At 39.4% G+C, this 27,809-nt stretch overlaps 2 protein-coding genes and 1 long non-coding RNA gene across 3 annotated transcripts; 2 read left to right on the plus strand and 1 right to left on the minus strand.

The window, feature by feature from the left end:
• LOC143343696 (uncharacterized) lies at positions 1 to 27,616 on the plus strand. The gene is made up of 7 exons (XM_076768852.1): positions 1 to 625; positions 18,934 to 19,018; positions 19,540 to 21,081; positions 21,766 to 22,107; positions 22,178 to 22,456; positions 23,930 to 25,644; positions 25,799 to 27,616. Exons 2-7 carry the CDS (start codon positions 18,952 to 18,954, stop codon positions 26,090 to 26,092), a joined length of 4,239 nt encoding a protein of 1,412 aa, XP_076624967.1. The 5' UTR covers positions 1 to 625; positions 18,934 to 18,951; the 3' UTR covers positions 26,093 to 27,616.
• On the plus strand, positions 22,756 to 23,862 carry LOC143343422 (uncharacterized; the record flags this gene model as incomplete). Its single annotated transcript, XM_076768313.1, has 1 exon — positions 22,756 to 23,862. A coding segment is annotated over exon 1 (1,107 nt), but the record flags the coding sequence as incomplete, so codon positions are not given.
• LOC143343697 (uncharacterized) lies at positions 27,262 to 27,732 on the minus strand. Its single transcript, XR_013080001.1, has 2 exons — positions 27,602 to 27,732; positions 27,262 to 27,491 (listed from the first exon to the last, which is right to left on the minus strand). It is a non-coding gene; the product is annotated as an uncharacterized LOC143343697 (long non-coding RNA).
• Between the last annotated feature and the right edge of the window lie 77 nt (positions 27,733 to 27,809).

Genomic DNA, 27,809 nt, shown 5'->3' on the forward strand with positions numbered 1-27,809 from the left:
GATCATTGCAGAGAAATTCGGTTTTTCATCGGTTATAACGCTACGAAATCAAAAATACTAATTTAAGGTGATCAAAGTTTTTTTTATCAAGTAAAAAGATTGATCGAAATTTTAAATATTGCCAAAGCGTAATGCCCTGCAGAAACGAATGTCCAACGATCGCATATACTCATCCTACTATGCGGCTCCTCGACACAGCATTGGCTCGGTATAATGTGTAACAGCAACGACCGGGACATAGTTTGTGCCCCCTTCCACCTGGACGGAGCCACGATTCCTTCTTGTGTATATGCGAACACGCATACGTACGCACGTGCAAAGGATACCAGACTTACGTAGACGTTGAACACACACGTGGAAGCCAATTGGAGAGACTTGGCCAAGTCTTTATAAGTAGGAGCCATCCGCGTCCTCAGAACTTACTCCCTCTCGAGAACGTGGCGCGATCGGCAACCGATTTCCAGAATAGTTCCTGAAAACACTTCGACTCGCGTCACTTGCGAGGATCTTGCGGCTCACGGAGGATCGTGGATCGCCGAGGTGCTTGGTAATCGAATCTAACCGCGACATGAGGATCTATTCGCGCTGAGGAGTTTTTCGATTCTTCGTTGGGATATACGCTCAGGTGAGTGGTGTCACTTTTTCTTCGATCTCCGTCGATCGTTACTTTTTGGGATATTTTTCGAAGAGATTGTGTCGCGAGTGAACGATCCCTAAGTTGTTGTTTCGGTGGTTTTATCGAGTGTTTTTTTTTTTTTGTTGTTCGACGATACCGATTCATCGAGGGCATTCGTTTTTTCGACGAACGTACCGGAATGTATCAGCGACACCGAAACACTTCCCGAATCGACGAAAACGGACGACTAACGGGAGGCTATAGAAAAGAGATTAGCATATATTTAGAGGTCGATTCCGTGGGCAGACGATTCGGGGCGGTCCGTGAACCAGCTCTGTTAACTCTCTAATTAGGATACATTAAATAACCGGAGTCGGTTCGAGGACTCGTGGCTCGCGTTAAGTCACTCGTTTTTGCATTTACTTCGTGTGTCGTAATAATCGGTGTAACAGTGACGTCAAAATTTAGTGCGATTGAGGAAATGACCAGCGTCGGAGTTCTTGCATATATCATTGTGAAATTAATTCGGTGTTTCGAGTAATTAATTCTGACTCGATGAAATCATCGATCGTAACTAGGCCTTTCGTCCGTTCATCGCAAATAATTTAACGCGATGTTGTAATTACGTTCGATAAGTTGTTTAATTGTTGGACGGCTCCTTTGAGATGCTGTAATTGGACTCGGTTCTCATTAAAATTAATGCAATTTTTAAAAAGAGGCATCGATAACTTAACAGTAAAACCGTCAGAGAAAATAGGAGGAAATATATTAATAATTATAAACGAATTGTTTTGAGAAATTTCCGAAATATCTTGTTTTAAACATTCAAAATGAATGAAGTTAGACTAAGTTTGTGTTGCTATGGAATCAAATTATTTATTCGAAATTTGTAAACTTATGACTGATGATAAGTCTACCTTATATCCTTATCGCATTAATTTTCTATCGCCTTATCGAACAATAATAATAGATATCTGGCATATTTACCTTGGACCGACTACAGTCAGAGATAGGAAAATATTTATCCAGAAAACAAGTAAAGGATAAGATTAACATGTCGTGATTTCGATTGATATTCTGTTTTGTATTGTTCTTTGTACTATATTTTGTATAATTATATTTTCTGTGAAATATTTCATCCAGACCTAGGCAAAATTTAAAAATAATTATTTCTATACAGGGTGTTCGGCCACCCCTGGGAAAAATTTTAATGGGGGATTCTAGAGGCCAAGATATGACGAAAATCAAGAATACCAATTTGTTGATGGAGGCTTCGTTAAAAAGTTATTAACAATTAAATTCAAATATTTCAAATCGTTTTGGAAAAATTATTTTCGGTTGCGGGGGTTAATTACAATAATTTTTGGTCGATAGACATACCCCTGAAATCCTACCTACTTTCGAGAAAAAAATTCGAGTAGGTACTGAAATTTTTAGACGAAATTAAAAAATTTCTAATCATACTAAAAAAATTATATTTAGTTACAGGGGTTAATTACATTCATATTTGGTCATTATACATACCCCCGAATTCCTAACCATTTTCGTGAAAAAAATTCTTTACCTAAAATATAATTTCTGACCCAAAATGATTCCCTAAAATTTCATGCGTATCTTTAAAACGTCATAACTTCTGAACGGATTGAAGGATTTTAATGTTCAAAAAAGCAAACTATGCGTATTTTGATGGAGAATATGTAGAGATTCCAAAAATATTTGAAAAGTTACTCCTTAACCACGCAAAATGAGAAAACCCCCATAAAAATAGTCCAGTTTTCAAACAGCCATAACTCCTATAATAGTGAATATATTTCAATGAAACTTTTTTCTGAAGTAGAGCTCATAGGTACCTACAAAAAAGTATTAAACAACTTTTCTGAAGGATGTCAAACGAAATTATTAGAAATCAAAAACGAATTTTTAAGAAAGATCTACGGGGGGTAGATGCCTAAATTTTTCGGCGAAATTGAAAAGTTTCAAATCGTTCTGGAAAAATTATTTTCGGTTGCGGGGGTCAATTATAATCATTTTTGGTGAATAGACATATCCCCGAAATCCTATGCATTTTTGAGAAAAAAATTCATTAGTGAAAATATAATGTCTGACCATAACTGTCTGTTACCCTGAAAATTGAAAAGTTTCAAATCATTCTGGAAAAATTATTTTCGGTTGCGGGGAGTAATTGTAATCATTTTTGGTGAATAGACATACTCCCGAAATCTTACCCACTTTCGAGAAGAAAATTCAATATTGGCGTAACTTTAAACGCTGCTTGCTATTTTATAAATAATGTATTATTATTTACGTAATTTTTTTTTTTATTTGGTCGATTAAAGATATTTGAAATAAGGCGAGTAAATGATAATATTTAATATTTCATTTTGCAATTGAAAATTTTATTTTTTAAATTATAGTCAGAAAGTATCGAGTAATAGTAATATTAACACTAATAATATTAATTGCATTGTGTTTTACTTTGTTGCAATAATATGCAAGTGAAAATATATTAGTGTTACGTTTAGTTAAAAGAACAAGACAACGGTTATACGGATATGTCCTCTCGTCTTTTGTAGTAGCATTTGTGTACGTTCGAAGAATCAGGTTAATCCGATGATTTGGTCGTTTGCGGTCGCCGATCAGGCTCTAAAACTGACACGATTTTTTTGACGAGCCCGCAAACGTCACGTAACTGTTTTACCGAGTTACAAACGCGTTTTACAATGGCTACAGCGTGTCGATGACGAACGTGAGCCGGCCAAAAATCCCAGGCCCGATTGTCGATTCTCGTCGCATCGACCGTCGCCGAAAATCGTGGCGCTGTATTTGGATCGACATTCCGGATCGGGCGATCGAATCGATTCGACAATCCTGGCATTGAATCGATCGTACAGGAGCCACACGCGATGCAACTACTTGTCCTCGACATTGCCTCGTCACGATCTTCGTGCACCGTAAATGGACTCTTTCTTAAGGTCGTCGAAAAGTATTTTTGGAGATCGAGTAATCGCTAATAGGTCCGTGAAATATTAATGGCGTCGATAGCGATTCGCGTGCGTGCAGTCGGAGAGATTGAAACGTTCGTTTCGCTGTTTATGTATCGTTTCTTTTCGAATGTTGATCTATCAGACGAACGAGTGTAATCTGTAACAGAAAACCCCTAACTTTGGAAACTACATTATTTATTTCAGCCTCAACCTATTAAGCGCTCTAAAAAAGGTCTGGATTTGAAATAAGATAATTTTCTATTCTTATTTATATTTTATTTTACAAATAGTACGGAAAACTAATTCTATTTTCGATTATTCATCGAGATATTCTAGATGCAAATTTTAGAAATATGGTTTTGAAAAAAATTTTTAAGTTATGAATTTTCAAAGTACTCTTACTGTTTGCCCTAAACTTCGACGCAACTTAGAAAGCTTCGTTATTTTTACAAATTAGACTTTAAAATATTGGGAGTTTATTTTTAAAAGGTCGCGCTTTGATTTACGAGAAAAACGAGAAATGGATTTTTTTAAGCTATTTAACGAGAATCCTACTTAAGGTCTGACAGTGAATCACTCAAGCGTAATTTGCGCCTTAAATCTTCCATATCCCTTAGGGCGTAGGACCGCATCGCAGAATTTTTATACCTGCGTTATAAATTTTAGTTACACAAGGAATAAATAAGCTCGTACAATATAGTATTATTGGAACCACCATAATACGTTATCCGATCCTACGGAACCAAGAAGTTCATCTAGTATAAAATATAAATTATTAAATATTAACTCACAGAAACACTGACATAATATGTACGTAAACAAAGAATGCTATACAAGTGGAGTTTTAGAACAAGTAAAGTAATAAAATGACCAAACAATTCTGTAATCTCTGATAATCGTCTGTTCCTACTACGGTATTCTTATTTGCAAATTATAAAGTGAATCAAACAATCGGAGCTCCCAATCACTTTTAAACTGCTTCGCGAAATAAATAAACTTGTGAATCTTGGAAGTCTTTAATCTTCTGAACAAAATCAATTTCACAGTTTTCATTGAGACACTATTTAATGAATTTTGTAAAGATATAGGTAATATACCTTCAAATGTTCTAGAGGCTGTGGTCATGATTTTGACGATGATACGTATATTTTTTGTAACGTTCGAAAAATTAACGTTCACTTTTTTCATAAATTAAATAAAATTACAATAAAGTATTCTTTGTCGTTAAATTCATATACGAATTTGTTACAAATCATATTGTTCAAAAAATAAAATAAAATTAATTGGAAGAAAGAAAAAATTTAATTATTTTAAATAATTTTTCTGGTGGTACTGGAAATCCCCAAAAACTATACAGAGTTTTCGGTCACCCCTGGGAAAAATTTTAATGGGGGATTCTAGAGGCCAAAATAAGATGAAAATCAAGAATACCAATTTGTTGATGGAGGCTTCGTTAAAAAGTTATTAACAATTAAATTCAAATATTTCAAATCGTTCTGGAAAAATTATTTTCGGTTGCGGGGGTCAATTACAATCATTTTTTATGAATAGATATATTCCCGAAATCCTACCCAGTTTCGAGAAAAAAATTCGAAAAGGTGTAAAATTTTTCAACAAAATTAAAAAATTTCAAATCATTCTGAAAAAATTATTTTTGATTTCAGGGACCAATTATAATCATTTTTGGTCAATAGACATACCCTCGAAATCCTAACCATTTTCGAGAAAAAAAATTCCTTACCGAAATTATAATTTCAGGCCAAAAATGCTTCCCGTAAATTTCATGCGAATCTTTAAAACACCATAACTTCTGAACGGATTGGACGATTTTAATGTTCAAAAAGCCAAACGCCGCGTATTTTAGTGTAGAATATGTAGCAATTATAAAAATATTTGAAAAGTTGTTCCTTAACCCCCTAAAATGAGAAAAGCCCCATAAAAATGATCCAATTTTCAAACAGCCATAACTCCTATAATAGTGAATATATTTCAATGAAACTTTTTTCTGAAGTAGAGCCCATAGATATCTACAAAAAAGTATTAAACAACTTGTCTGTAGGATGTCAAACGAAATTACTAAAAATCAAAAACGAATTTTTAAGAAAAACCGACGAAGGTGCCTAAATTTTTTGGCGGAAAAAAAAATTTCAACTCGTTCTGGAAAAATTATATTCGGTTACGGGGGTCAATTACAATCATTTTTGGTCATTAAACATACCCTTGTAATCCTAACCATTTCCGAGAAAAAAATTCAGGAAGGTGGGCAAATTTTTTAGCGAAATAAAAAATTTTCAAATCGTTCTGGAAAAATTATTTTCCGTTGCAGGGCTCAATTACAAGCATTTTTGGTGAATAGACATACCCTCGAAATCGTACAAATTTTCGAGAAAAAAATTCGAGTAGGGGAACAGAATTCTCGACGAAACTAAATAATTTCAAATCATTCCCGGAAAAATTATATTTGGTTATGGGGGGCAATTACAATTATTTTTGGTGAATAGACATATCCCCGAAATCCTATCCAATTTCTAGAAAAAAATTCAGAACAGGCAGAAATTTAAATGTTAATAACTTTTTAACAAAGCCTCCATCAACAAATTGGTATTCTTGATTTTCGTCTTATTTTGGTCTCTAGAATCCCCTATTAAAATTTTGCCCAGGGTTGGTCGAACACTCTGTATAAATAAGAAATTATCTAACACCGGAAGAGCACCGGCACGAGGATGACTTCGTTGGTATAACGGTGATGGTTGATTGACCAGTAATCCAAATATCGTGGGTTCCTCAAATCCTGAACTTCTATTTTCCGTTTTTCCTCGATTTTTACAAATATTATACACGTGTAACTCTTAATGAAATACAAAGTTGCGGAGCAACGCGAGGAGGGCAAGATGAATTATGCACAAGGTGCGGATGCACCTGGCGGTTTTTTACTTCCTTTAACGAGCCATTCTTCCCCCGGTTCGCGATAAAAACTGGAAATCCTCGAAGGACATTCCACCCGTTCACGAAGTTCGCGAGCAGGTCGGTTGTTGAACGACGTTTTTCTGACGTTGACGGATTTATTTCATCGTCGGTGGTGAAAATCGCGAGTCCCCGATTACCTTTTATGTCGCACGATCGACGAATCGGTTCAGGTCGTCGCGTAAGGAAGAAGGTGGGCATATGGACTACCTTTTTTCTTTCGAAGAACACACGCGTTAAAAACACAAGAGGTACATTAGTCGAAGGTGAAAATGGTAGTTCGTTAATTTAAGATAATGTATCGATAATTCTTTAGTAGAAAGATTCAACTACTTCGAAGACACAGTATTTAGAATTATTAACGGTATTCCATTATGTTAGTTTTCCTCTAATAACACTGCCCAACGCGAAATTTCTAGCTATTTACACTTCTCTGCGCCTTCGTTTTCCATGCACGTGGACTTCTACGCAGGTGTGACGGGGAGGGGAAGAATTCCAAACAAAAGAAAAGAATTACGGTCTCTCGTTATAGAGAAATCTATCCCGCAAAACTCTCTGTTATTGACGAGACTTTAACGATCCGGCGTAATTGAAGCGCAGCCTTGGGGGATTCCAGAATTCGCCGCAAAAACCAGACGATTTTCCGTGGAAAAAGATAAATCCCGCGTTGAATCACTCTATTATTTAATGATACTTCTCCTTGTTCAACGAATCCGCGCGGTGATACAATTGGCTCATTATTACTCTCACCGTGCGTGATCATCATTATACCCAACGTTCCTCGCATGCACGTCGCCATTTTTCATGTCGTTCGATTCATCTGTTCGGTAATTGCCGTTTACTACGATCAAATTAATTCTTCGATAATGCCGTTTACGTTCTCGAAACCTGTTCGAATTTACATCAGAAGCAGTAGAGTTACAGTACCTACTGTACAAAAATATAAAGATACTTAGAATACTTACATTCTGTATACCGGATGCACCAAATAAAGTGGTACCAAGCTGTTTACTCAAAATCTGATAGAGATAACTTCATTTTTTTTTAAATTCTGTTCTTAATATATTTTTGGAGAATTGTTGGGAGAAAAAGGGTGGTCTATTTGTTAAATAGAGCATTAACTTTTTGTTATTGTAATAGCTTTCATTAAACTGAACAACGTTTTCTTGTACTTACAGGAATGTTAAATCAAACTTTTGTGGAAGTATTAACTATATTGTTCCCTTTCTGTTATTATAGGTTATTATATTTCTGTTAAATCTTTTCACATGCATTTTTAGCTTTTATATCATGGAATATGTGCAAACATTTAGCGAATCAAGCCATCAATTCGTTTAGAAAATATTACAACTTTCATCAAATGCTCGCGAAGCGTCGATTTTAACATTCAGAGGCTCTGATAAAGTACAAAAATTGATATTAAATCTAGCAATATTAATAATGATTGCCATTGACCACAGCAACTGAAAATAATTTTTCCAGAACGATTTGAAATTTTTTTTTCGCCGAAAAATTTAAGCACCTACCCCCTGTCGATTTTTCTTAAAAACTCGTTTTTCATTTGTAATAATTTTGTTTGACGCCGTACAGAAAAGTTGTCTAATACATTTTTGTAGGTACCCTTGAGCTCTACTTCAGAAAAAAGTTTCAATAAAATACACTCACTATTATAGAAGTTATGGTCGTTTGAATATTGGACCATTTTTATGGGGTTTTTCTCATTTTAGGGGGTCAAGGAACAATTTTTCGAACATTTTTATAATTGCTACATATTCTACATTAAAATACGCAGCGTTTGGCTTTTTGAACATTAAAATCGTCCAATCCGTTCAGAAGTTATGGTGTTTTAAAGATTCGCATGAAATTTCCGGGAAGCATTTTTGGCCTGAAATTATATTTTTGGTAAGGAATTTTTTTCTCGAAAATGGTTAGGATTTCGAGGGTATGTCTATTGACCAAAAATGCTTATAATTGGTCCCTGCAATCAAGAATAATTTTTTCAGAACGATTTGAAATTTTTTAATTTTGTCGAAAAATTTCACCACCTACCCGAATTTTTTTCTCGAAATTGGGTAAGATTTCGGGAATATATCTATTCATAAAACATGATTGTAATTGACCCCCGCAACCGAAAATAATTTTTCCATAACGATTTGAAATGTTTGAATTTAATTATTAATAACTTTCTAACGAAGCCTCCATCAACAAATTGGTATTCTTGATTTTCGTCTTATTTTGGCCTCCAGAATCCACTATTAAAATTTTTCCCAGGGGTGGCCGAACACCCTGCATATACGTTCAAGAAATGAAATAAAAAAAATTGATTTTGTTGAGATCTCACGTGAGATTGCCCCCTTAAAAACTTGGAATCATCTTAAAGGTGAGATTTGAACAATCCATCGCTATGGGAACGTTTCTCGATTTGAGCTTTGAAATCTATCGTATTCGATCCACCACTGCCTACATCATTGGTCCGCTACGGGGGCATTTTCCAGGATCTCCGCAACAATATATCCCCGGCCCACGGTAATCGTATCCTCGGCGGCTCGCAATTAAAGGGATACTTGCAAATTGCACGTGCAAGCCGTCTCCGCTCGGTCCAAGTAACTCCGTCTCCTTCATTTTTTCATTATCTCCCTTACGAGCGACCGCGATCCAACGTGCAATGTTAACCGTAGATTTATCATGCATCGCATGCGGGCTTGGTTCCACCGAGGTTCAAGGCCCCCCCGATCCTCATGCATTACCCTTGCAAGAAAACGTGAAATCCCATAAGGAACTTCACGTCGACGCAAATAGAGCGTAATTACCAACCGATGAATCAATAATGGGGGACTATAATTTGCGTCTGCGTAAGTGGACCTTGTTTGGTACTATTAATAAGGGGGTCCGTCGAAGATAAATCGTTGCACGCCGGACTATTTACGCGAGACAAATGTCTATTATGCTTTCGACGAGACAGAAAATTGAAATCTCCATCTTTGAGCAAATTTATATCAAACATGTATATGGGCATTCAGGACAAAAATTCATAATTTCTAAGCTACTTGGTTTTCGACATAGGACCACTAATAGTGTTTGAAAGAGAATAAAAAAATGCATTAATCGATGAAACAAATAAAACTTCGTTGGTTAAGCTGACCTTCAGTTTTTATCGAGTAAACTGTATTTTTCCAGGTTTTACTATTGCAGCTTATTGTCATGTAATTTCTGATGAACTTTTGTTAGGAATGTTCCTTTGCAAGTTTAATGAAACTTCCTCAGAAATCAGGAGGCTTGTAGCACATTTTTTGACAGGTCTTGGCAACTAATTTTTGTAGGATCTTTTACATAACAAAATAATGAAGAAATACAGTGAAAATTAGTGAAGAGGTTTGAGGAGTATTTTGGTAAAATTTAATCAAAGTTAATAAAATTATTCTTCTTAATATATTTATCGTATCATTACAAAAATGAAAAGAGAAACAGGAGAAAGAACAATCAAAACAATGACTAATCGAAATACACACTTATTTCAATAGAAAAGCAATCATCTTTCGCTAGTGACAAATGTCAACTGACCACTTGTTTATCTCATAGATCACGTGGCATGATTTATCTGTCTAATTATGCCAATCTTCTACTTTGCTATGGGTTGTAAAACACGTCTACAAATTCTATCTTTATCGTCAGATAAGACGATTTTTCAATTTTTGCGGATAAGACAGTGCACTGTGCGTCGTTTTGAACCTAATAGATCATAAATCATTATATGAATCGTGATTAATGTCTAAAGGGGTGCACAACCTCCTGACGATTTATCACAGGTCTCTCACTGTCAAATCAATACATTTTTTAAACAATTTTTTCGCAATTAATTGAATTTATCGTGGAATATTTCCGTACATTGTTTCCTGAAAAAGAAAAACCTCATAAAAATGGTCCAATTTTCAAACAGCCATAACTCCTACAATAATGAATATATTTAAATGAAACTTTTTTTTGAAGTAGAGCTCGTGGGTACCTACAAAAAAGTATTAAACTACTTTTCTATAGGGTGTCAAACAAAATTACTAAAAATCATACATTTTTTAAACGATTTTTTCGCAATTAATTGAATTTATCGTGGAATATTTCCATACATTGTTTCTTCAATATTGTAATGGATCAGAATTTTTAGCATTGTAATTTTCTATTATACGACAACTGCAGACTTAACACACTCAAACTTATCAAGACTTTCAAGGCTCGAGATATGCAAGGCATTCAAAATTTTCAAGAAACTTTCAAAACTAATAAGCTGTAACCATTGCTGCAATAAAATTTTCATCAAAGCACCCTGTCACGAATCAATCGATTCCGTCAATACCACGCCATTGTCTATCGTCGCGACTTTGAAAGAGAAGGGAAAAGTGGAATCGGTGGGAGAAGAAACGACCTTGCGACTTTCAGCGGCAACGCTGCACTTATTGCAGTTGGCATGCCATCATAATAATCTCGGTACACTGCACCAGATTCCGTTGTAGCTGTTTCTCCGTAGGGATGCATTCTACCTCTTCCCCCCCCCCCCCCCCCTTCATTACATTCTCTGTAAGGCGTGGAACCTGGAAAAATCACTCCCAGTTAAATGGTACCACATGTATACAGGGTGTTCACGTTATCAAAGAATAGTCTATTAAACATTAAAGTTTTCAAAATTTTATAAAATTGACGGACACCATCGTGACATCATTTAAACCGTAATATTTCGGTTACTTTTGAAGATAATGACTTTATCGTGTATTCATTTTAAAATTGAGAAAATGCTTCTTCCAATAATATATTGAATATTTTGTTTTTATCTTAATAAACGTCGAAATAGTCGATGTCGCAGTTTCGAGTTCAGATTTAAGTTTGCCCCCTCCCCCTTATAAAAATTCCTTGAACGTTCAGCTTCGAAATGCGTTTTATAAAGAATAGTGATCCCTAAAAGCTTTGTTTCTTAATTTTTGTCGTACTGTGTATTCTACTCGAAAAGTGTATTCTGCAGAAAAAAAAAGAAAAAATGTTCCCAGTGAAAGACAACGAAGATAAACAGCGAAAGAAAGGACGGTCGCGTAACTGTACGCTTGAAACGTGTGGCCGTGAATTAAAATCAATCGTCTGGAAATCGAGTTCCGCGATTCAGGAAATCAGCGTGTACAGTTAGGTATGGTCATCTTCGCCGATAAAGCAAGAAACGGAAAAATCGCCGGAGAATTCGAAACGATCGTCCGAAACGTCGTTAAATCCCCGGCGCATTCTGATCGATGTGTCGTAAATCGCTTAAAAAAAAAAGAAAGGAGATTTCGCCGAGGTTGATTACTTCTCGATGTATCCTCGCGCTGGAGGATGCAAGAACGAAGCAAGGACCTTGAAGACCCCGGCAACGGTCAATTTAATCGAACCAGTTCTCGGTCCCAACACAAAATAACGACCAACCGTTCCGCGAAACTATAAAAGCGGCGCGAAAGAAAAGTTCCCGGTGTCGAATTACTTTAAGGTAGACCTTCGATCCAGCTTACTGCTCGTTAGAGTGGAAAATTCAATAAAATGTTGAAGAGGATCGTCGAGAAGAGACGAGACCATTGGAATATTAAACGCGCGAGAACGAAAGTATGGCGTGTCTATTCGATCGATCCGGTTTACAAAACGTCCCCATGGACGTACAAGAGAAGAATCAGGATTATCTGCTTTCGATTTTAATCTACATTTCCAACGTGGTTGGCTACGTGTAAAATGTTAGGTTGGGGAAAAAGAAATCCATTATTCTCACGTTTATTTCGAGACTTTATTTAACATGATTCGAATTGTGCGACTTGGGTCAAAGGCTTCTAAGTTTGTAGTAGTCTAAGGCTTCGCAGATGGAAATTCGATCGAACAATTCGTGTGACACTCAATCATCGAGCTTCTTTTTGAATACAGCTTTATGCAAATGGTTTAAAATCGTTTTGTGATCGATCTTTAGCTTTTGGGCGGTGTTACGACTGCTAAGACTACTTCGATCATTTCGACATTGGCTGTGACAGTATCGGGACCATAAATACCATTCACAATTTCAGCTGGCTGGTTTGCATTTTCGCCTTCATCAAAGCAAAATTGTAAAATATACCGAATTTTCTCGTTGTTAATCTTTGTCAACTTGTTACGTCTAGAGACGATAGAAAGACTTGAAACTCATTTACAGTAGAACTTCATTTATCAGAACTCCTTCTATTTTATACACCGTTCTGCTCAACGTAGAATTGTTTAAAACCGTAGAATATAGTTATCTATTAGAGGGGATACAAAAATTCAAAGTATAAGTTGCTTTCTCACGCGAAAAACGTCGAAAAATCGGTTTTTGAATTTTGTTACTACGACGCACTCTACCAAAAAATCTGAAAAAATTCAGGGACATAACCAGTGACAATACGCATTTACAGCTTCAATACGAGATCCGTATTTTTCTGCGTTTTTAATTGTTCACGCCTAGAATTTGGAATCGAAAAGAATTCTTGAACACATATCTCGATAACCACAATGCATCAGATTTTTTACGCAATTTTCGTACTCGATTAAACACAAATTCGATAATCAGCATTTTCCCTATAACTACCTTTCCGAACAAGGTAGAGGGTTGAAACTCGGCACAGAATGTTTTATTCTGATACTCAAATTTGGTTCAAGGGCACGTTTGACCACCTTATTCGATTATACCCTTTCTTCAAAAGTAATTGGACATTTGGAAAATCTTCCTTGTCGAACGTGGACTACGTATTTGCTGCTGATCGGCGCAATTAACGATAAACGTTCCCTAGAAAACGGAGAATCTAGTTGCTCGATACTCGACGCATTGGCGTATGTACCTTGCGGGCGACGCTCCATTCAATAAATCGTGTCCTCGTTTGAACGCGAGCCGATTCGCTCCAATGTCACGATCGTCGACACTGACATTGACTCTGCATGCAGGAGTTATGTCACTTCGCTCTCTCTTTCCCACCGGTCGTAGTTGTGAGCGAGCCCAAAGAAGCCGCATTCCCGGATTATGTCACCGTTCATGCAATCCTCTTTTCACTTCAGCTAGGTAGAGAAAGGATCGCTGGAGCACCGTGGTTCGGTTGGGTTCAGCTTTCCAACGAGCAGCAGCTTTCTCTCTCTCTCTTTCTTTTTCTCTTTCCGACATCCACCCGTACACATTGGTATCCTCGATCCTTTCGGTTCGTCAGGATTTATCGTTCCTCTTGTCGACGGTTGTGTACGAGTGTCTCGTGCAGTCGTAGGTCGTACACGGTGTAATTCGTTACGTGGTTACGCAGCATCTCCACGTGCGCATCGGCAATGGTATTTATAGCATTGGATCGGGTGCACCACGATGCATCGCATATCGCGCATAGACCAAGATCCTGCGAGAGTAATAGAGGCGAACGAATCCGCGCGGCTGATTAATAGACGGAGACTTCGCCTCGTGTTGCCGACATTAGATCTTCCGCTGAATCTACGCGATTCGAATCGAATTGCTGTGTTCGTATCGGAACTGATCAGGAAATATTCGATACACGAAACGAAAAGTAATATTACGATCCTTTGGTATATACGTGTTCGGTAGGATGGTCCTTAACTATAGAGGAGAACATTTTGTTTCACGTTCTGTTTGTGCTTCCCCCCCTAAAGCATTACATTTAGTGAGTAAATGATGTGTAGAAAATTTCAAAGAAATTTGTGATTGCATGATAGGAACCCATGCCGCATTTGAGCTATAGTTTTAAAATTTTAATGATTCCATATTGATTTTAATATAATTGTGTGCTACTATTTCAGAAACAGTAGTAGATATTTTTTAATAAAAGTATAATTTCTTAGATATACGATAATTACGCTTGATGATAATTTTCAAAAGTTTGTAGAAAATTTTTCAGTTTCTTTCAGGAAAGTCACAACATACGGTACATTTTTTATTTATAAAATTTTATTATTTGCTGTTATCTTCTAATTATATAAGTCAATTGGAATTGTTAATAAACAAAATATAATTAAAACTTAAAGAAAGTTAATATAAATGTAATCTATTATAAATTAACTTGTTATACATTTATTATACATTTTTTAGGGTAGATTTACTTGCGACAGGGTAACATCGTCGATATTCTTCTAATATTTGTAATATATACTATTTATTTTATTTATCCTTTGTTAATAAGTTATTATATTCCGTTATCAGCATCACTTCACGCTTTGCGACATCGTTGATCACTTAAAAATTTTAATGGGAGATTCTAGAGGCCAAAATAAGACGAAGATCAAGAATATCAATTTCTTGAAAGAGGCTTCGTTAAAAAATTATTAAAAATTAAATTAAAACAGTTCAAATCGTTCTGGAAAAATTATTTTTAGTTTCGAGGGTCAATTACAATCATTTTTGGTGAATACACATACCCCCTAAATCCTACCCACGTTCGAGAAAAAAATTCGTGTAGGTGGTGAAATTTTTCGGCGAAAAAAAAAATTTTCAAATCGTTCTAAAAAAATTATATTAGACTGTAGGGGTCGATTATAATCATTTTTGGTCATTACACATACCCTTGAAATCCTACGCATTTCGGAGAAAAAAATTCCTTACCGAAAATCTAATGTGAGGCATGAAATGGTTCCCTGAAATTTTATGCAAATCTTCAAAATGTCATAACTCCTGAACGGATTGGCCGATTTTGATGTTTAAAAAAGCAAACTACACGTATTTTGATGGAGAATATGAGAAAATTGCAAAAATATTCGAAAAATTGCTCCTTGAACCGGTAAAATACGAAAAACTCCATAAAAATGGTCCAATTTTCAAACAGTCATAATTCCTACAATAGTGAATATATTCCAATGAAACTTTTTTCTGAAGTAGAGCTCATGGGTACCTACAAAAAAGTATTAGACAACTTTTCTATAGGATGTCAAACAAATTTATTAAAAGTGAAAAACGAATTTTTAAGAAAAACCGACAGGGGGTAGGTGCCTAAATTTTTCGGCGAAATTGAAATGTTTCAAATCGTTCTGGAAAAATTATTTTCAGTTGCAGGGGTCAATTTCAATCATTTTTGGTGAATACACATATCTTCGAAATCCTACCCAGTTCCGAAAAAAAAATTCGAGTAGGTGTGAAATGTTCCTTCGAAATTCAAAATTTTCAAATCGTTCTAAAAAAATTATATTCAGTTGCAGGGGTCAATTTCAATCATCTTTGGTGAATATGTATACCCCCGAAATCCTGCGCATTTTCGAGAAAAAAATTCAGAACCAGTAGAATTTTAAAGGTTAATAGCTTTTTAACGATGCCTCCATTAACAAATTGGTATTCTTGATTTTCGTCTTATTTTGGCCTCTAGAATCTCTCATTAAAATTTTTCTCAGGCGTGGCCGAACACCCTGTATAAAACAAAATAATGTAGTAATTTTGACATAATTTTCGATCGAAGTCGCTTCTTATACAGGTCGTCTTAAACCAATGCCTACTGTTCACAAACGTATTTTAGCAATCAGTGACGACTTTAGATCTTCACCTATGAGATATCGAGTGTCGGGGGTGCGGATCGCGAGCAAGAATGTGCAGGGTAGAAGGTTGATAAACCGCAGGAATTGTGGACTCTGGCCTGTTCTCGCAAGATACAGTCTTAGATGAGAGAAAAGATAAACGTACGGAACGATACTTTCTTATACGGGTTAACGTTCTACGGAAATCGATACTCGCGATTGCGGCCCTCGTGTTCGTTCTCGTCTTCACGATACATCATCGAAGGCCAAAAGTTTCTTGGCCCCCGTTGTTCAACGTTGCGAAAACAATTAGAACCTACGCGAGGAGACGCAACGCGGAATGCGAGAAACGCGATGTTAAAAGCTTGTTTTAATTCACCGTACACATCGAATTCGTTTTCGCTATTCCGTACACGGGAACATTGATTTACGGTTTCACTAAAAGAACCCATCGACTTGGATCATTAAAGGCGTGTCGGAAATCGATGCTAGTGTAACTGTACAAGCCGATAAGCCACGGTCGTATATTTAAATCGTCATTCCGACACGTGTAGATCTAGCGAGTGACCGCGGGCGGCGATCGAAAAATCGAGGTCGTTGATCGGGTTTGCGGGGACAAGCGCCGATCGATAATGGGAAACGTTTGATCCTGAACCGGCGTTAATAATTCGAGAATCATTCTGAGCAAGGTCGAATGTTCTGATAGTTGGGATTCTGCGGTCGCCAACGATGGGGAAGGTTGGACGCGCGCCAACCAGGACGTGGGAGTAACTGTGCGGTTGCTTATCTTTGGCCATTTATGTGAAATTCTCGACTGAGGAAATCCACACCTCTCGTCCCAGAAAACGATGTGGATTACGTCATGTTGTATTATCCCGTTAAGATGATGGGGTTCCTGTGTTACCAAATACCGGTTTACAATCATTATTGATTCGCCGCTTGGAAATCGACGAATTCAACTTGTCATTCGGTTAATTGATCGACCAATGGGTACCACATTTTTTCCAACGTTTTTCTGTTTGAATTCCGATATATTTTCTCGTAAAAATCGATTTTACTAACTAGGAGACCTTATGGCCGTGGAAATTGCTTTTGAAAAGATAGCAGATGCAACTTATAGTATACACATGGTATCAAAAAATCGTAATAGGTTTCTTCACAGTGGACCTCCGTTTTCGAGATATTCTAATTTAAAATTTGTAAGATTTGGTTAAGTCGGTAGAGCGTTTAACTATGGAAATTAATTACTTATTTATTATGTATATATGATATAAATATTAAAGCAAACTCTTTAAATTTTGAATACAAAAAACAGTAGTAAGTACAGTAGTAAAATAGCATTATATTTATATCATAATCATTATCAAGTAAATTCTATATTAGTATTAGTAAATTCTGCATTTGAAATATGTTCGAAAATCATAAGTGTCGATACTGACGATACGAATGTCTAATACAGAATTTACTTGATAATGACTAATACGAAGTATTGATATAGAAAAATATATTTGACATACAATGCTATTTTACTATTGTATGTCATATAAATAAAATATGTTTTTACATTTCAAAATACTAAAAGAAAAATAAGTAACTTGGCGGAGATTCGAACCCACTACCAAAAGCCTCGTAGCTAATCATTTTACCGTTTTACCTAAAAACTTTGGAAAATAAATTTAAGTAATTGTTTTATCAAGTGCGTACCAAACTTTAAATAAAAATATCTCGACTACAAAGGTCTATTGTGAAGAAACCTATGACGATTTTTTGATACTAGGTGTATAGTATAAGCTGCATCTGCTATCGTTTCAAAAGCAATTTAAAAACGACTGTAAGGCCCATTGTAAGTGTCGGATAGATACTCATCAAATTTGAAAAATGTATATCAATTTAAAAAATTGAATCATATACAGGGTGTTCAGCTATCCCTGGGATTCTAAAGACAAAAATAAGACGAAAATCAAGAATACCAATTTGTTGATGGAGGCTTTGTTACAAAGTTATTAACGTTTAAAGTTCCGCTCGTACTGAATTTTTTTCTCGAAAATGCGCAAGATTTCAGGGGTATGTCTACTTACCAAAAATGATTGTAATTGACCCCTGCAATCAAAAATAATTTTTCCAGAACGATTTGAAATTTTTCCCAGGAGTGGCCGAACACCCTGTATAGGGCTCTCAACAGTTTTTTTTAAAAACGCGAGTTGTGATATACCCTTCTGGATTTTCATAAGACAGGTTGAATCTCATACAGCGTAACGTGTTTGCGTTCCCATGATTTGTCACAAAAGATAAAGCTGTCAATAAGTCAATAAGTAGAGTTTCTCATGCTGAATGAGAACCACTAGGACCGACCTGCCACGACCTACCGCGCGTGCGCAGCTGTCCGCGGGTTGCCATCTTACAGGTGGATCTTCAAATCTTAACAACTTTTAAACGAAGCCTCAATTAACAAATTACTATTCTTGACTTTCGTTTTATTTTGGTCCCTGGAATCACCACTTAAATTTTTAACATTTAGATGTCGAATACCTTGTATAGCGGCACCCGCATCTGGAAAGTTAAGTAAAGAATTATTTAATGAATGGTAAACAAGGGTTTATTTGTCAAACGATATTGAATAATTTCAATTTTGTGAACAAATTTCAAGTTCAGCATATAATTGCAAGGTTAAAAATTGTATGGATGATATTATTTATATTTTTCTCTTATTCTATGACATGTTAACTTTAATTTGAACAAACAATCATCTCTTGATCTCGTTTCTATCAAGAGTTCAACGATTTTTACACTAACTTGGTCAATCGACCCACTGTACTACGTCGCGATCTAAATCATAGTAAAAAGGGTTAATAGAATGTTTTCGTGTGTTTCTAGACAAGCCAGATCTGAAACATGTGGACAGGTCTACGGACACTGGGTGTCCTGGTAATATTGATTTTGGCAACGTTCACGGAGGCTGGTAAGATCACGTTCTTTTGCTTGAAAACCTTTAAGTTGAATTGATTTTGAATATTCATGGGTCGAAGGAAAATACGCATCGAAGGCTTTTCTTTTTAAGGAATGTACGAACTATCTATTTTCTTGACACGTTCATTTACTGTCCTGCTCAGAAAACACGTGATGCACCTACTAACTCCATGGGGCATTTTTGCTAGTATTTTTACTTCCCTACGTCTCCGTCGGGAGAATATTATTGTTGTTATTATTGCGAACGTCGTCAAACTGGTTTGATGGGAGACGAATAGCCTTGAACGTATCGAAGGATACGTCGCTGATGAAAAATACATCGCGTTCGATAATCTTGTAAAATAAGTCTTTGTACGGACATTGCTCTATCAATCTCTTGCGAGAAAATAGACATGATAGTTATTTACAACAAATTGCTACGATTTACGTTACACGAGATACAGATAATTAATCGCAGAACGTTACACCGTTTATATTCGTTATATGTTTCGTAAATACTTCTATGGCTTTTAGGTCACCTCAATTACTTCCAAAATCAACTTAGACAAAGGAAGAATGATTTCACGTGTACGGAAGAAGGATATCATCCCGATCCTCATGACTGTAGGATATACTACAGATGCGTCGATTGGGGTAACGGCAGCCCTTTAACGGTGTTTAAATTCGAATGCGGTTTTGACACAGTATTTTCGAAGGATAGTGGCAACATCTGCACTTATCCATATGACAGTGGAAGGCCAGAGTGTGGAGGATATGACAATGAAATCGATTCGAGTATACCTGATTCGCCGCAATCATCCTCCACACAATCGACATCAAAGGCAGACGTTGCGACAACACACACTAGTCTACCACCCACGCCTGTGACTCAGATTACAACCACAATCGAACAACCAAAAACGTCATATCTACCGGTTACTACAAGTCAATCCACAACAAGTCGACCTCCTGTAACGAGTGGACATTCAGAGGACGTTATTGATCAGAATAAAGTTCAATGCACGCAAGAGGGATTTCTTGCTGATCCGAATGACTGCAGGAAATTCTACAGATGTATCGATAATGGTTCCGGAAACTTTATAAAATACGAATTCACGTGCGGGACTGGCACAGTCTGGGATCCACAAATTGAAGGGTGCAATCATGCTTGGGCAGTAACACGAGATGATTGTAGACAAACTTCAGACCCTAGCACAGGCAATGGAGATAACAGTGGACAATGGAACGGAGATAACGATGGACAATGGAATGGAGATACGGGAAATAATGACGGACAATGGAATGGTGATACCGGAGATAATGGCGGACAATGGGATGGAGATGCAAGCAGTCCTGGACAGCCTGGAGATCCTAATGGTCAACCGGGACAACCTGGAGATCCTAATGGACAACCGGGACAACCTGGTGATCCTAATGGACAACCGGGACAACCTGGAGATCCTAATGGTCAACCGGGACAACCTGGAGATCCTAATGGTCAACCCGGACAACCAGGTGATCCTAATGGTCAACCTGGCACACCGGGAAGCCCTGGCTCACCTGGTACTTCTGGAGCACCAGGTACCCCTGGCACACCTGGTACTCCTGGAACACCAGGTTCCCCTGGCACACCTGGTACCCCTGGCACACCTGGCACTCCAGGTTCACCAGGTACCCCTGGAACTCCCGGCACCCCTGGTACACCAGGTACTTCTGGTACCCCTGGCACACCTGGCACCCCCGGCACGCCTGGTACCCCCGGATCGCCTGGTACTCCCGGATCGCCTGGTACCCCTGGCTCATCTGGTACTCCTGGTTCACCAGGTACCCCTGGCTCACCAGGTACTCCCGGCACGCCTGGTACCCCTGGCACACCTGGTACCCCTGGCTCACCTGGTACCCCTGGTACCCCTGGCACCCCTGGCTCACCTGGTACCCCTGGCAAACCTGGCACACCTGGTACCCCTGGCACACCTGGCACCCCCGGCTCGCCTGGTACCCCCGGCTCGCCTGGTACCCCCGGATCGCCTGGTACCCCTGGCACACCTGGTACTCCTGGCACACCTGGCACTCCTGGTTCACCAGGTACCCCTGGAACTCCCGGCACCCCTGGTACACCAGGTACTTCTGGTACCCCTGGCACACCTGGCACCCCCGGCTCACCTGGTACTCCCGGATCGCCTGGTACACCTGGCACACCTGGTACTCCTGGTTCACCTGGTACCACTGGCACACCTGGCACTCCTGGTTCACCAGGTACTCCAGGCACACCAGGTACCCCTGGCACATCTGGTACTCCTGGCTCACCTGGTACCCCCGGCACACCTGGCACCCCTGGTTCTCCAGGTACCCCTGGCATACCAGGTACCCCCGGCTCGCCCGGTACCCCTGGCACATCTGGTACTCCTGGTTCACCAGGTACCCCTGGCACTCCCGGCACCCCTGGAACACCTGGTACCCCTGGTACACCCGGCACTCCTAGTACCCCAGGTAGTCCAGGAACTTCTGGCACTCCAGGCAGTCCTGGTACTTCCGGAACACCGGGAACACCGGGGACACCTGGAACACCTGGCACACCTGGTACACCGGGCACTCCTGGTACTTCAGGTAGTCCAGGAACTTCTGGCACCCCTGGTACTCCGGGCAGTCCTGGTACCCCTGGCACTCCGGGTAGTCCTGGCACTCCCGGCACTCCTGGATCGCCTGGAACACCGGGCACTCCTGGATCGCCTGGAACACCGGGCACTCCTGGTACTCCAGGTAGTCCAGGAACTTCCGGTACTCCTGGCACCCCTGGCTCTCCGGGCAGTCCTGGAACTCCAGGTACCCCTGGAACACCAGGTTCGTCTGGAACTCCCGGTACTCCAGGAATACCTGATTCTGCTGGTACTCCTGGCACTGCCGGTACTCCAGGAACACCCGGTAGTGCAGGTACGCCTGGAACGCCGAGTACTTCCGGCACTACCGATAGTTCTGACACGTCTAGTACATCAGCACCACCTGAAACTCCCAGTAGTTCTGACTTGCCTAATACCTCTGTAACTCCTGGCACGCCGAATACTCCCGGCACCCCCAGCAGTAGTACACCTAGCACTCCTTCAGGTATTTTTGTTACGATCATTGTATGAAGCATATTGATTGTTGCTATTATATATTTGATATCTTGTTTCAGCAAACCCGGGCTCTAGTGCGACTGGAGACAGGTGTACTGAAGAAGGATTCTTCGCCAATCCTAAAAATTGTCGTAAATTTTATCGCTGTGTTGGTAGTGATTCAACATTTATCAGATACGATTTCGAATGCGGTGCCGGAACTGTCTGGGATTCTACTATACAAAGCTGCAATCACGAATCTGCAGTACCAAATTGTCGGGATAATTCTAACGTACCCGATTCAACAGATTCTAAGGATCCATCGAATAATGAAGTTGACAGCACTACTAGTCAACCAGGTACATCCCAAATCGAAACAAGTACATCATCATTAGCACCATCACCAGGTAGTCCGACAACATCAACTGGTACATCCACTATCGATTCATCAACTATCGCATCATCATCAAGTACTCCACCACTTTCCACATCAACTGTTCGTCCATCGAGTAGTTCTACAGTCCCAGCCACATCTTCCTCCCTGCCTTCAAGCCAATCAAGTACAATCAGTTCCAAACCTACATCATCGGGTGGTACAGAATCTGTCACTTCCACACCATCTACAAACCCCGCTACATCTAGCGCACAAACAACAGTTATGAATAAACCACCCTCTGAGGCATCGCAATGTACATCAGAAGGATTCTTCGCTAATCCACAGAATTGTCGTAAATTTTATCGCTGCGTAGGCAGCGATTCTACGTTCGTTAAATACGAATTCGAATGTGGCGTTGGAACTGCTTGGGATTCATCTATTCAAAGCTGTAATCATGAATCCGCTGTATCGAGTTGTACGGATGGTTCACAGAGCCCATCTAGTAACGAAAGTGATACCAGTACTAGTCAATCAGCTACATCTCAAACCGAAACAAGTACATCATCATTAGCGCCATCACCAAGTAGTCCGACAACATCAACCGGTACATCTACAATCAGTTCATCAACTATTGCATCAACGCCAAGTACTCCATCACCTTCCATATCAACTATTCGTCCATCAACTGTTACGCCATCGAGTACAACAACTGTCACATCAACTAGTCGTCCATCAAGTAGTTCCACAGTCCCAGCCACATCTTCCTCCCTGCCTTCAACCCAATCAAGTGCAATCAGTTCCAAACCTACATCATCGAGTGGTACAGAATCTATTACTTCCACGCCATCTACAAACACCACTACATCTAGCGCACAAACCACAGTTACGAATAAACCACCCTCTGGAACATCGCAATGTACATCAGAAGGGTTCTTCGCTAATCCACAGAATTGTCGTAAATTTTATCGCTGCGTAGGCAGCGATTCTACGTTTGTTAAATACGAATTCGAATGCGGCGTTGGAACTGCTTGGGATTCATCTATTCAAAGCTGCAATCATGAATCCGCTGTATCGAGTTGTAAGGATGGTTCTCAGGATCCATCTAGTAACAAAGGTGATATCACTACGAGTCAACCAGCTACATCTCAAACAGTAACAAGCGTATCATCATCAGTACCTTTACCAAGTAGTTCTACGTCTTCAACGTCAATCGATTATCCATCATCTGTCACAACTACAACCAGTTCAACAACTATCACATCATCAAGTTCTTCAACATCGTTCACACCAACTGCTAGACCATCATCAAGCACATCAGCATCATCCGCATCAACTAATCTTCCATCTACTACTGTGTCGACAACTAGTCCTACGATTACTAGTTCCACGATAATCACATCATCTCCCTCATCTACGGTTAAAACAAGTACAGTTACTTTACAGTCTACATCTGCAGATGTTACAGAATCAAACACCGACTCGTCCGCTACAAATAGACCCGCATCTACCGCCCAAACGACAACCACGAGTAGTTCGTTTCCTGGAACGCCGCAGTGCCCGGGAGAAGGATTTTTCTCGAATCCGAACGACTGTACGAAATTCTATCGTTGCGTAAATAATGGAAAAGGACTGCAGAGATACGACTTTGAATGCGCAGCCGGTACAGGATGGGATCAGTCTTTAGAGACTTGCAATTATATAAGTCAGGTGGCGTCCTGTTCGACGGAAAACAACGAAATCGACAATGGACCTAGTACGCCCCCACCTTCAACAACCACTAGCTCTTCGTCGAGCGTTACTACTACCACTGCAACGAGTAATACAGAATCGACCGAAAGTTCGGAAACTTCGCCAACAACAGACGCAACCTCAAGCACGTCGGGAAAACCAGCAGAAATACAAGAACCTGGATCCTCAAATACCGAAAGTTCATCTTCTGTGTCTACAACCTCGGAATCAAGTACGCCAGCATCCTCCAGCGAACCCAGCGTTACGGATTGTACCACAAAGAAACCCAATAACACGATAGTTTGTACCAAAGAAGGTTTCTATCCGCATCCAACGCAATGCGACAAATTTTACCGTTGCGTCGACAATGGAAACGGATTCAATGTATACAACTTTGATTGCGCGCCTGGAACCATATTCGATCCTAGTATTAGCGTCTGCAACTATCCTGAGTCAGTTTATCCTGCCAGAGATTGTATGACGCCTACATCCACTCCTAGCAGCTCGACCGACGATATTGCAGAGTCTACGACGGAGTCAACGTCAACTACTACTGAAAGCAACGTGGAGTCCACCACCGAGTCCAGAGACACTGAAGGAACCACCGAATCTACGACGTCAACGGCAGCGTCTACGGAAGATACATCTACGACAATCTTAACTACGGAGTCTACATCCGAAACGGTTACAGAATCTACGACCGAGTCAACTACCGAATCTACGTCTGAAGCAACAACCGAATCTACGTCTGAGGCGACCACAGAGTCTACGTCTGAAGCAACTACGGCGACTACAGAATCTACGACTGAGGCGACTACAGCGACATCTACAACTGAAGCTACTACTGAATCTACGTCCGAGGCGACTACTGAATCTACGTCCGAGGCGACTACAGAATCTACAACTGAAGTGACTACAGAATCTACAACTGAAGCGACTACAGAATCTACGACTGAGGCGACTACTGAATCTACGACCGAATCCACGTCTGAATCAACTGCAGGTTCTACTTCTACAGAATCTACGTCCGAGGCAACGACCGAAAACAGTACAGAGTCTAGTTCAGAACAGACTACCGAATCAACAGAAACGATTGCTTCCGTAAGTACTATCGAAACAACCACGACAATGACGGAAGAAACATCGACTTCCAGCGCAGAAATTTCGACACCTTGTCCAATTGGGAACCTAACCAACGAGCAATTGGTACTGGTCTGTCCCACTGGTTTCCGAAGACATCCGAAGTACTGTAACCTGTTGTATCAATGCGTCAACGAAGGTAACATGGAGATCAAGATACTCGTGTTGAGCTGTCCGGAAGGTACTGTCTTCGACGATCAGAAGACACAATGTTTACCAGAGAACAAGACTAGCCAGACTTGCACGGGTGACAAAGCTGTTGGAAGATTTTATAGAACATTAGAGGAGAGTCCTGTATCTCCGGTAAGTACCAACAATGCATAAGGAAGTATTTATAATAATATAGTAATGCTCTTTTGTACAAAATGTTTACAAATGTACACATTAAAAAATGCGGTATCTTTATTTCCATGGTGTAATTTTTTCATTGCTCATCTCAACGTTTATCTGATTTCAGATTAAAGTATCGACCGAGAAGCTTTGTCCAGGAGAGGGACACTATCCTTACAGACAAGGCTGCAGCAATGCGTTCTACAAGTGTAAACGTAACTCCAGAAACAGCCTCGAAGGCTATTTGTACAAGTGTCCGCAGAACTTCTTGTACTGGTCAGTTTCACGGAGATGCGAACGGGCGATGCGTCTGCCGATGTGCACGCACCTAGCGTACAGAACAAACAACTTTTGGGACAATCGGTGGCAGATACCCGTCGAAGATTACAATCTCTCCGCCAGGAGTCTCCACCTCTTTTAATCCACCTCTTTGTTTTTCAAATCGCTAGAAACAGTTCCAAAAGTTTGAAAGGACAGTGCAACTCTCAGGTCAATTTCCGATACTTGTTTTATTATAATAAAATTCGGAGATAGTAGGGGTATGAGGGAGAGAAACGAACGAATTACAGTAATTCTCAGTTAACGAAATCATTTTCTCTGCTGCTTGCAAGGCTCGGTTTCGACTCACGATGGAGGAAAGTCTAACTTTCTCGCTTATGCGACACCGAGAGAATCCGATTCAGTTTCGTGTAACCGGTGATTACTGTACTTAATCGTTAGAACGTAGACAAATTTATTTGCAACATGACTGCCAAAGATCCCACAAAACGAAAAGAATTGTACAGATCTTCGGCAGTTGTCTTGTTACGATTTCCAATCGATTGAAACGGTGATAATGGTTACGAGCCGATTAATTAGTCTTGATCGTTGGTTGATAACTGATCGATGAATTGAATAAAAATCGCTGGAGAACCATGTATCACGAACGTTGGGGATTTTGGTTGCGGGACTCGTATGCAATATGCAACTGTATTCAGTAATTTATGTATGCATTTATTCAGCTGGCCAATCTTGGCGTCTACGTGTTCATATTCTTTTTTGTTTTAAAGGGTTCCCTTTCGAAATATTTTATGTCGTATTGAATTTTACGCGCGCGTATACAATTTGGTAAATGCAAAGCGATCTTACACGCGGATTAAAAAATAACAAGTACATATACCGATTGAAAATTCTAAATTGAGAAAATATTTAAAAGTACGATATCGATTGTATTAAATTCGTTATGCCCAAAGTTTGCATTAGAAGAGAACATATTTACAGCCTCAGCACCACATTCTGAATACAGTACAAAGTATCAGTAGCCTTGGGAAGATAATGTACATAATTTCATTTTAATGATACTATTAAATGCTTCTTCTATGCAAGACGATACCAACTTTCTTTACTATTGTTTTACAATTTTGCAATTATAAAAGGACGTCGGTGCTAAGGTAATTTTTTAAATAAAAGACAGCTCTACGTTCAAAACGTTTTGCATAACTTAGAATAAGCGCGGAATACTAGATATTTAGTCTAATCGTCGAATGTGTATAAGTACCGAATATGTTTATATTAGATCTCTTTGCGAACTGATATTACTAAACGATAAGATCATCGATAAAATATATATTTTATTAAAATTAGAGGTACATTGAATTTTTAGTTTCATGGAACCCGAATCCGAAGTCTTCCCATCAATAGGCTGCTCCATCCTCTCCCAAAGCTACTATGACGCCTATCAGGACACGGTGCCCCTCCTCTCATGCAGGGCAACCTCCCGAGTATGCTGCGCCGTGCCCCTTATTCGGTGCAGGTACTCTTCGAACCTGCCGTGAGAACACCTGCAACAAACGGTACGTGAGGCTTCCATAGCCTTTGTCCAGCCATTCTAGTAGGAGTGACAGCCTCGATAATTCGATGTCCCGCAGTTTAGTCAAGACCCAAACCTGACCGGATACATTATCCTGATTCGGGACACCATTTTACGCTCTTGAAAGGGCCGATGCAGCGGAAGACTCTGTGATGTCTCACTAGGGTTCTCTGTCCCCCGCCAAAGCGCCATGGGATTTTAGCCGATAAGAGTTCGCCACTAATCGAGGGCCACTCTTTCAGGAGGGTTCTAGGGTGTCCATGAGGATTTTCCCACGTTAAACAAAAAA

Source organism: Colletes latitarsis, chromosome 7, assembly GCF_051014445.1.
Source record: "Colletes latitarsis isolate SP2378_abdomen chromosome 7, iyColLati1, whole genome shotgun sequence".
NCBI lineage: Eukaryota > Metazoa > Arthropoda > Insecta > Hymenoptera > Colletidae > Colletes > Colletes latitarsis.